Consider the following 10,888-nt stretch of genomic DNA (forward strand, 5'->3'; position numbering starts at 1 on the left):
TCATTTCAGTGTGACCTGATGGAGTTTCCTTGTTGCAGGTACAGGTTTTAGTGGTTGAGAAAGGAGTCATGTGGCTTTGTGTCCTCTTCAATGATGATATAGAGCTTAGTGAAGCAGAAGCTTTAGCCAAACATCTCATGAAAGATATTCCCATCCACAATGTCATCCCCCCGCAGTATAAGGCTGTCTGCAGTCCTTTTCACAGTTCCTCCAATGCCGTCTGGGACTCCCTTCCCATGTGAGGTGGGAAAGAAGTTCCAGGTTGTTCTCTTGAAACCTAAAGTTGAAAGAACAGGAAAGTTCTTGTTCTTTAATTGCTTACTGGGGCCATCTGATCAAAAGTGAATAGTATCAACTTTCCTGTTTGTCTGCTGGACGTTTCTTTCTGTTTAAAGGGAGTGTTTGTTTTTCCCCACTGTTACTATAGTGCTTGCTCAGGATGGGAGAATACAATGAAGTGAAGATTCAATGCTATCTACTGGCTTAGATAGAGAACGTTTACTAATTGGTTGCTTTTTTTATGTATGTGAATGTTTCTGCTCAGTGCCCTGAGACAACTTCTGTTGTGACTTGGTGCTATATAAATGAACTGAATTGAATTGATTTGAACTTTTATAAACTTTAAATGAACATATGTAAGGGATACTCCCTTGTGAGTCCAAATGGTAGATGCATGCTGTCACTTGGATTGTGATACTGTGCAAAAACCTGTCTTCTGTTCTTTTGTATAGTACATGTCAGTGTGCAGGTTGAGCTGTGGGGGGTTCTGATTAAAATGACATGACAATCTTAGAACTATACCATTTCCACACCTCTGGAAAGTCCAAATGCACAATTGCTGTGCTATCATTGCACTTCTTGATTGTGCTCCTGTACTGTCTGCTCTGGTTCTGAGCTGAGCCCACGTATGTTGTTTGTCTTCAGGTTGTCTTCATATTGTTGGATAAGTTCTCCCAGTGTGTCACTGTGCATCACAAGTCTTATGTTCAAGATCAAGATGGCACCTTTGTTGATGGCATGCAGTCTCTCTCTCCTGAGTTTGTTAAAGTTACTCATGTTTTGCCTTCTCTTCATCCATGATGTATCCTCCCTTGTAGTGTACGACCGCTCATCTCTGCTAAAGATCCAGGATTCGTTAAACAACGCACCAGTTTTTGGTAAAATTGGACATTTTAAGACACCACCGCCCTTCCTGGTGTCTGTGCCAGCCTATCTACGCCACACTACCGGGACGTTGCTACGCAACAAACGCCGCAGAAGACGTGGAAGGAGAGGGGGAGTCCTCGTCAAATTCAAATTCTACCTCTCCTCTCACAGTACGGTTGATCATTGGCTTCTACTGCAGGACTTACCTTCGGAGTTTGGCGTCTTCGACCTCCGTCGTTCCCTGGTTTATCGTCATCGATGCCTCGTTCCTGTTAATCCTGACGTCAACTTTCAGTTTCCACCTTGTCGCTCTGTGGGGACCAGGAGGGGAGACTGCGTGCAACAGAACCTTCGCCTGCTTGCCCGAGTAGCTGATGACGCAATCGGCTGTGTACCTGCACGTGCAGCCCTGTTTAATGCTCGATCGCTCTCAAATAAAACCTTTATCCTAAACTATCTGATCTCTACTCATCGTTTGGATTTATTTCTGATGACTGAGACCTGGCTGAAACCAGGGGACAACAGTGCCTTTTCTGAGCTCCTCCCACCTGGCTGCTCCTACCTGAGTGCACCCCGTGTGTCTGGCCGTGGGGGCGGTCTCGCTGCTGTGATCAGTGATAAACTCACCTGCCGCTCCCTGCCTCCTAAAAACTACAGCAGCTTTGAGCTTCAGCTGTTTGTGATGGAATCTGCACACCTCCTGCTGTGTGGTGTTTTATATCGCCCTCCAAAATATAATAAGGATTTCATTAAGGAATTCTCAGAACTGTTAGCTGAACTGCTGCCAAAATTTGACAGTTTGCTTTTATGTGGTGATTTTAATGTTCATGTTTGCTGTCCCTGTAACCAACTCGCTGCTGACTTTCAAAGCATTCTGGGTTCTTTTAACCTGTCACAATCTGTGTCAGGGTCCACACACAGTCATGGTCATACTTTGGACTTAATCATCTCTCACGGCCTTCGTGTATCTGTTATAGAAATTTTGGACACTTGTATTTCAAACCACTTTCCAATTATATTTAAATTTTCCACTCCTCCCCCGGTAAAGACTATGCTTCCAGCACATCGCTGCCGCTTCATCGCTCCCTCCACTCCAGGTCAGTTTGCTGCTGGGTTTAGAAGCACTGACTTATACTCTGCTAAATGTCTGGACTCATCTCTATATCAAGAAGAATTTATCACCTCCTTTCAGTACACTTCTACAAAGATCTTGGACTCCATCGCTCCTTTAAGACAGACTTCTACAAAAATCAAACCAGATCCTTGGCTTAATGGTACCACTTGGACTTTTAGACAACGCTGCAGGAAAGCAGAACGCAGATGGAAGAAAGACAGGCTTCATGTGTCCCAGGACATACTGAGAGACTGTCTTCATGAATATCAAAAAGCTGTTCAGCAGGCCAAATCACAATATCTTTCTTATTTAATTTCTACCAGTTGTAACCGGCCAAGGGTTTTATTTAATACCATTCAGTCTGTCATTAATCCCTCGCATCAATGTTCTGAAAACTGCTGCACAGTCTACCTGTGATGGTTTTCTTGATTACTTTGTGTACAAAATAGACTCTATCAAGCAGAACATTGTCAGTACATATAATGCTGTTCTGTTATGTGCTCCCTCAATAACCTCTGCTGTGTTTGATCAGTTCCACCTGGTCTCACTACCTCACCTCATTAAGGTGGTTCAGCAGATGAAACCTACAAACTGTACCCTGGACATCATTCCCTCTAAGATGTTTAAGTAGTCCTTGGATGTTATTGGTCCTTGTCTTCTGACATTTATTAATAGCTGTCTAAGTTCAGGTTATGTCCCGTCTGTTTTCAAACATGCTGTGGTCAGGCCTCTTCTTAAAAAAAACAGGTTTAGATCCTACAGCTTTTTCTAATTTTAGGCCAATCTCCCACTTATCATTTTTATCCAAAGTTCTGGAAAAGGTTGTTTTCATTCAGTTGCAATCTTTTTTAGAACACAACTTGTTTGAAAAATTTCAATCTGGCTTCAGACCCTGTCATAGCACTGAATCTGCACTACTCAAAGTACAGAATGATATTCTTTTGTCCCTTGATGCCAAAAAACCTGTTCTGCTGGTGAAAACCTCTCAGCAGCTTTTGATACTGTAGACCATCAGGTCCTAATCATTCGTTTGGCTCAGCAGGTTGGCCTTCAGGGTGTTGTGCTCGAGTGGTTTAAGTCCTATTTAACAGACAGAACTTTCTCTGTTATGATTGGTGATCTGTCCTCTTCTTCAGTCTCTTTAGACCTCTGGCGTGCCGCAGGGATCCATTCTGGGGCCTGTTCTCTTTTCACTTTACATGCTACCATTAGGACCCATCATTGCACGCCATAATCTGTCTTTTCATCTGTATGCAGATGATCTACAAATCTATCTGCCGGTCACTCCCAGTTCCTCACTCAGTTTAAACTCTGTTGCCAGCTGCTTAAACAACATTAAGCACTGGCTGTCTCAGAATTTTCTCCATCTAAATAACAATAAAACCGAATGGATTTTATTTGGTGCTTCCAGTAATTCATGCAACATTTCTCCCAGTCTGGGTTTTTCGCTCTCCCACTCCAACCAGGTGGTAAAAAATCTAGTAGTGGAGCTTGAGTGTAACTTAAAGCTAGATAAACAGATCAGTTCTGTTGTGAAAACCAGCTTCTTTCGGCTCCGTCTGCTTTCTAAAGTGAAGTCACTCCTTAGCCGTAGTGATCTGGAGAAGGCCATCCATGCCTTTGTGAGCTCTAGGCTTGATTACTGTAACGCCTTATATGTTGGTATTACTCGATCTTCTATCTCCCGTTTAAAGCTTGTACAAAACTCTGCTGCTCGCTTGTTGACTAACACACGTAAATATGAACACATCACTCCTGTCCTTTCTTCTTTGCACTGGCTCCCAGTTCAGTTTAGGACACAGTTCAACTGCTACTGTTTGTTTTTAAAGCTTTGAATGGCCTTGCACCACCCTATATTTCAGAACTTTTGAAAGTCCACCAGCCCAGTAGAGCTTTACGGTCTGCTGGTCAATATCTGCTGGAGGTGCCTTGCTCAAGGTGCAAACAATGGGGGGACCGGTCCTTTTCTGTTGCAGGCCCAACAGCCCGGAATACTCTTCCCCATGAGCTGTGTGATCTGATCTGGTTCAGTTCAAAGCCAAACTGAAAACATGTTTATTTAAAAGGGCTTTTAATGTTTAACTTTTAGTGTTTTAGTATTTTTAACCTCTTTTACCTTCTTTTATTCTGGCTGTGTTTTTAATTTGCACTGATTTATTGTGTTCTGTTTTTAATCTTGTTTTATCTTGTAAAGCACCTTAGTCAATGCAAGGCGTTGTTGGAAGGTGCTATAGAAATAAAGTTTATTATTATATAAAGTTTATTATGTTGCAGTGGGGGGGCAGCACGGTGGCGCAACTGGTAGAGCTGCTGCCTCTCAGCAAGCAGGTCCTTGGTTCGAACCCCGGTCCAGGGGCCTTTCTGGGTGGAGTTTGCATGTTCTCTCCGTGCATGCGTGGGTTTTCTCCGGGTACTCCGGTTTCCTCCCACAGTCCGAAAACATGCATGTTAGGCTGATTGGTAACTCTAAATTGTCCCTAGGTGTGAGTGAGAGAGTGAATGGTTGTTTGTCTCGTTTGTCTCTATGTGGCCCTGTGATGGACTTGCGACCCGTCCAGGGTGTACCCCGCCCCTCGCACAGGGATTGCTGGACATGGGCACCAGCGACCCCCGTGACCCAAAATGGAATAAACGGGTAAAGATAATGGATGGATGGATGGATGTTGCAGTGGATCCTATCTGCTGTCTGGTCCTGAACTGGTTCCCATTGCTAGCATTCAACATTGGTCTGGTCTTGCTGTGATGTGGGATGTGTCTGTATGCATGCAGAGACATTGGGTGCAGGAGTGCAGAAGAAATTCCTTGTTTTTCAGTGAACAGCATACAAGGTCAAAGCAATCCTCCAGTTTGCTAGACTTTACAACCCCATTTTTTCTTAAGACTTCAAGCATCAGCTTAAGATTTTCATGGTACTGACATTAGCATGTCCTACCATCCAACGGTATTGGTGCTGTGACAGAATGAAAAACTTAGCTTTACTCTTGGTTCCTTCTTGTTTAACTCCTTGTGCAGGTTCAATGCTGTATCAGTCAGAATCATTCTCTGATGCTTTATGTTCTTGCACGTGATTGTGTCATGTTTGTCGTTGTCATTCGTGTTGATTTATGGTAGAAATCCTTGACCTTCTCAGTAATTGTTTGAATATATGCAGGTGGTGTCAGTAAGTCTCCACTTCTGCAGTTTGTTAAATGCCAACTAAAGGGATGAAGTGTCACAAGAGAAGAGCCTGGCAAGTGAAAGCTCTGCCTCCCATTCTACTTTTGGAAACACTATGAAGTAAACCCTGAGTACTATGGACTATGTTAATCTGTTTCCACTTACTTAATTTTACTCAAAAATTCAATTAAATTCAGTTTATTTATATAGCGCCAAATCACAACAAAGTTGTCTCAGGGCACTTTACAGGAACATTCACATAAAAGCCAATTAGTAAAGTTCTCTATCTAAGGAATCCAGTAGACAAGATGAATCTTGGCTTTGTTGCAGTCTCCCATCCTGAGCAAGCACAGTGGCAACAGTGGAAAGAAAAAACTCCCTTTTAACAGGAAGAAACCTCCAGCAGAACCAGGCTCAGGACAAGCGACCATCTGCTTTGACCGGCTGGTTTGAGAGGACAGGAAGGAGAGACAGGCGAACACAGAATGGTAGGTCCAGGTATAGGTCCAGATGTATCTGAAAGACAAAAAAAACATGTTAAGTATATAAAAAATAATTACAAATACAAAACAGGTTGAGCAGAGTAAGTAAAGACAGTAGCAGAGTGAAAAGTTGTGGTCAGTTTATCCTCCAGTAGTCTAAGCCTATAGCAGCATAACTAAGGGACAGCTCAGGAAACCCAAGCCGACCCTAACTATAGGATTTAGCAAAAAGGAAAGTCTTAAGCCGAGTTTTAAAACTGGATAATGTGTCAGCCTCACGGACAGAGATTGGAAGTTGGTTCCACAAGAGAGGAGCCTGAGAACTGAAAGATCTGCCTCCCATTCTGTTTTTGTAAATTCTAGGAAACACAAGTAAACCTGCAGTCTGAGGGCGAAGTGCTCTGTTAGGAAAATATGGAACAATAAGATCTGTAATATAAGATGGAGCTAGGTTGTTGAGGGCTTTGTAGGTTAGAAGTAAGATTTTGAATTCTATTCTGGATTTGACAGGGAGCCAATGGAGAGAAACTAAAACTGGAGAGAGATGATCTCTCCCAGTAACTCCAGTTAAGACTCTGGCAGCAGCATTTTGGATCAACTGAAGACGTTTTAAAGAAGTATTTGGACACCCAGATAATAAACCATTGCAATAGTTCAGTCTAGACATGACAAATGCATGGACCAGTTTTTCGGCATCATTTTTAGATCAGATGTTTCTAATGTTAGTGATATTACGCAGGTGGAAGAAGGAGGTTCTAGTAACGTTTTTAATGTGGGGGATAAAAGACGTGTCCTGATCAAAAATAACACCAAGATTTTTAACATTAGAGCTGGAGGACAGATTAATGCCATCTAAGGAGGGAGAAAGACTGAAAAATTAATTCCCAAGGTGCTCAGGTCCAAAAACCAAAACCCCAGTCTTGTCTGTGTTCAACAGGAGAAAATTAAGGGTCATCCAGGTTTTTATGTCTTTAAGACATGCTTGTAGTCTAAGAAGCTGATTGGATTCGTTGGGTTTAATGGACAAATATAATTGTATCATCAGCATAACAATGAAAATTTATCCCATTCTGTTTAATAACTTTACCTAATGGAAGCATATATAAAGTAAAGAATATTGTCCCAAGCACTGAGCCCTGAGGAATTCCATGACTAACTTTGGTGTATGAAGAAGATTTCTTATTTACATTTACAAATTGAAATCTATCAGATAGATATGATTTAAACCATTTTAGAGCTGTTCCTGTAATTCCAACAGATTATTATTGTTGGCTTTAATTCTTTAAACATCTCCATTTATTAAATGCTCATGTAAAGTGAAGTACGTTACATGAATATTTCTTATCAAAAACAAGTCGTTTGTGATGTGACAGCTGGTTTTATTTAGCTGGTTTAGGTTTCGAGAAACTAAACAATCCAAGGTGATCTTTAAAAGGTTTGATCAAACCCCATTTTCTCTACTTAAGTCAGGTTAGAAAATTCTGCTTTTGCCAAACAGTCCTCTGATAACTGCCCACAAACAAACATAAAAACAACAATGTTCAGTCAGGTCATCTGGATGGTTTCTCTTGTTGTTGAGACATTTCGTCCTTCATCCGAAGGACTTCTTCAGTCAGAGGAGCCACAAACAAACTGAGTCTCACAAGTACCACACTCCCATAGCAGAAAAAAACTGTTTGCTAGTGACAAGATGGTTCTGTGGTCTGCTCTCTCCCCCGTCAACTCTGAAGTCGGATGACGAAACGTCTCAGCAAAAAAAAGGAAACTGTCCAGATGATTTGACTGAACATTGTTGGATTTACACCTGGATTATTGAGCATGAACTGTTGAAACATAAAAACAAGTGTTTGCAGTAATCAGCTCAATGTGTCAGATAAGTTATAATTTACTTCCCTCTAGTGGAGATGCCAGACTTTGTGTTACAGTTTAAGATAATGTTAAAGCTTCATCAGTCAAAAATGTAATATTTATTTCTATTTTATTGGAAATGTCTTTATACACAAATAAACTGAATAATAATAATAATAATAATAATAATAATAATAATAATAATAATAATAATAATAATAATAAAAAAGCACAACGTTTGAGCCAATAAAGATCTGGTAAATAGAAAACGTAGAAGTTCCTATATTGATATAGCTTGTATGTTTTTTTTTATATTTAATATTTCTCATATTTAGTTGTCCTGGTGTCTGTTATAGCTCACAAAATTTTAGAGATGAACAATGAAACACAGCAGCACTTCAATAATGCATAAAATCAGACAAGTGCATTGTTACGTTTTTTTAAATTTACATTATAAGCAAATCTAAATAAGATGAGAAATGTATATCTCAAATTAACTGAGGGAAATGTTAAATAGGCCCCAGGTGAAGACTCCTTATTGATGAGGTTTGAGGTAAACTTCTAACTTTATCATTATTTGGATTATTGAGCATGGACTTTGTTGGTTTATCATTATCACTTTTTCACATGTGTATGTGATATTCTGGCAGGAAATAAAATTAGATGAATGACAAAAACTGCTGTTAGACTTTGTCAGTACATCCATGATACAATGACCTTTCTGAAAATATACGTAACTGTTCATCTTTAGGTGGCTTTCAAAGTACCTCGGAAATTACAGTTTCGATCTTTAATGGCGAATAAATCACACAACTAGAAACGTATTTACGATTTATTTAATAATAAATATGTCATTTTAAAGCATTTTTGTCTAAACAAAAATGCTTCAAAAGTTGTTTTTATCATTTGTGATGATGAGACTAAAAACCTTTAACTTGATATATGAAAATCCGAGTTCCCCTCTTAGGTGTTGCGTGATGACGCAAGAATTTACGTATCATACGTGCGTACGTTCCGGTCCATTTCGTTGACATTGGGACCGAAGAGGAGAAGACGGAGTGTGACTTCTGTTAATGGTCAGTGCTTATTTGATGGTTCGGTTCGGTAGTTGGACCCAGCTGTGTGTCGTTTAATGGAGCAGGAGGTGAAGGAGTCCTGAAGCTGTAGAAATGATCTCACTTTGTGTAAAAGACACAGTTCGGGTTAAGCTAACTTTAGCCTAGCTGCTGGGAAAACGTGGAGTGGACGTTTAATAACTAGTACAACCATCTGTGACCAAACTCGTGTTTGGTTTTCTGCTGCCTCGTCCTGTAAACAGAATAAAACCAGGAGACTAATGGGTTATATTGTCATCGGTTCTGTTTGACCTGCTACTGCTTTTTGCCTCATTACATCACATCACATAGAATTGAAAATGGTTTAAAAAAGACCTTCCAAGAAGTTTAGGCATGTTTAACATTGTAGCATGGTTCAAATTACTTTGGATTAGACAACGTTGGTATCATTTGAAAGCTGAATAATTGTAGATTTATACCAAAACTACAGAAAATAATTGTGACATTCCTAAAACTGTCTGATTTCTCTGGAAATGAAGCATCATTAGGCAGGTTAGTTGATTCATTGTGATTTGATCAATTACCTTCTAAGTATGAACAGTAAGATCAGAGACCACTCTTGTTTTCAGGAACATCTCACCTTCAGTGAACGTGATGATTCTGAGAGCTGACAATCTTCTGAACTTGGTAATGATCTTGTAGCGTACTGAATATGTGACTGATGTAATTATAATATTATAATATAATGCTGAATATAATTACTTTGAATATGAGCACAAGCAGACACGTTTTCTGTCATCAACCTCTCCAGTAATTTTAACAAAGTAAATAAGAAAACAAAAAGTGTTTTTAATGCAGCTGCTTTCGTGAAGTGTAGGGGAAGTGGTGGTACAGAGGTTAGAGAAGGCAAGCCTGTGATCGGAAGGTCGACTGTTCAACTCCCTGGACTGAAAACATCAAAACGTGGGTTGGAAAGTTCAGGTGAAACACCGGCCTCCACCCTCATTTTCCTCACTCTGGGTCCTTACCCCCACCATCTGCTCCTTCGGGTGCCCAAGATGGCAGCTCTCTGCTCCACACGGAGGGCTGTGGTAGCTCGGCGTCTGTGGTTGAGACAGGAAGGACATCCAGTGTAAATACAATTACCAAGTCTAAACTTCTAGTTCACTGGGAGCAGCAGAAGCAGAAAAAACACCTACACTCACAAAATACAAGATCTTTGTTTAAGACTTTATTATTAACTATTAGTCAACTCACCAAACGCAACGACTAAAAGACTCAGAGGAACAGCAAAGTTTTCAGTCTGGGTTCACTGGAGGGAGCAGATTAATTTGTAGAAGGAGCTGTTCCACAGAGACAGGAAGACCAGCTGATTCCTCGTCGGTCTGGGCCCCGTCCAACACTTGTTGGAAGTGAATAAATGTGAATGCAGCATTTCTTCCTGACAAACTGCTTTGCGCCCCACGGTAGACATGTTTTTAATCATATGACAGCAGGAAGGTTTCACTTCTGCTCCTGCTCAGAGTGAAACTGACAGAACGTGTCTCTGCTCACACAGACAGCAGGATGGGAGCCTCTGTGTCCACACCTGCTGCTGCCACTGTCCAGGCAGAGGCTGTGATGGCCACGCCCCCTCAGAGCTGTCCAATGCACCACCAAGCCCCACCCACAAAAGGTAAACCAGTCAGTTTCTGGATTAGCTCACTAAAAGTATGTTAACGTGTTGTAATTTAATGGGTGTGTTGTTTCTGTGTCCACCTGCAGAGTGTCTCGTGAAGCAGACTGAGCCCGTCAAAGGTCAGTGTTATTAGTGTGATAAAGATCTCACCACCCGGACCATGATGGTTTTATATGACTGTTACCAGAGTGTCTCAGACAAGAAGGTTGCCACGCTTTAGTGACTTTAATGAAATCTCTAAATACTTGCACATATTGGCCTTAATGTTATTTTTCTTTTCTACTAAAAAGTGTTTGTGATATGTGAAAACTCCTAATCACTTATATATATATATATATATATATATATATATATATATATATATATATATATATATATATATATATATATATATATATATATATATAGC

The 10,888-nt window shown here is 40.5% G+C and overlaps 1 protein-coding gene across 2 annotated transcripts in view; it reads left to right on the forward strand.

The window, feature by feature from the left end:
• The first annotated feature begins 8,751 nt into the window (after positions 1–8,751).
• LOC119426717 (cytochrome c-type heme lyase) overlaps positions 8,752–10,888 on the forward strand; it is a 7,663-nt gene continuing 5,526 nt past the window's right edge. Inside the window, exons 1-4 of one of the 2 annotated variants that reach the window (XM_037694301.1) lie at positions 8,752–8,822; positions 9,431–9,488; positions 10,360–10,476; positions 10,566–10,598. In XM_037694301.1, the coding sequence (XP_037550229.1) occupies positions 10,368–10,476; positions 10,566–10,598 (142 nt within the window). In that variant the 5' untranslated portion in view covers positions 8,752–8,822; positions 9,431–9,488; positions 10,360–10,367. The remainder of the gene's footprint in view (positions 8,823–9,430; positions 9,489–10,359; positions 10,477–10,565; positions 10,599–10,888) is intronic. The other variant, XM_037694300.1, reaches the window with a different exon arrangement.

This window comes from Nematolebias whitei, chromosome 20, assembly GCF_014905685.2.
Source record: "Nematolebias whitei isolate Nwh7 chromosome 20, NemWhi1, whole genome shotgun sequence".
Taxonomy (NCBI): Eukaryota; Metazoa; Chordata; class Actinopteri; order Cyprinodontiformes; family Rivulidae; genus Nematolebias; species Nematolebias whitei.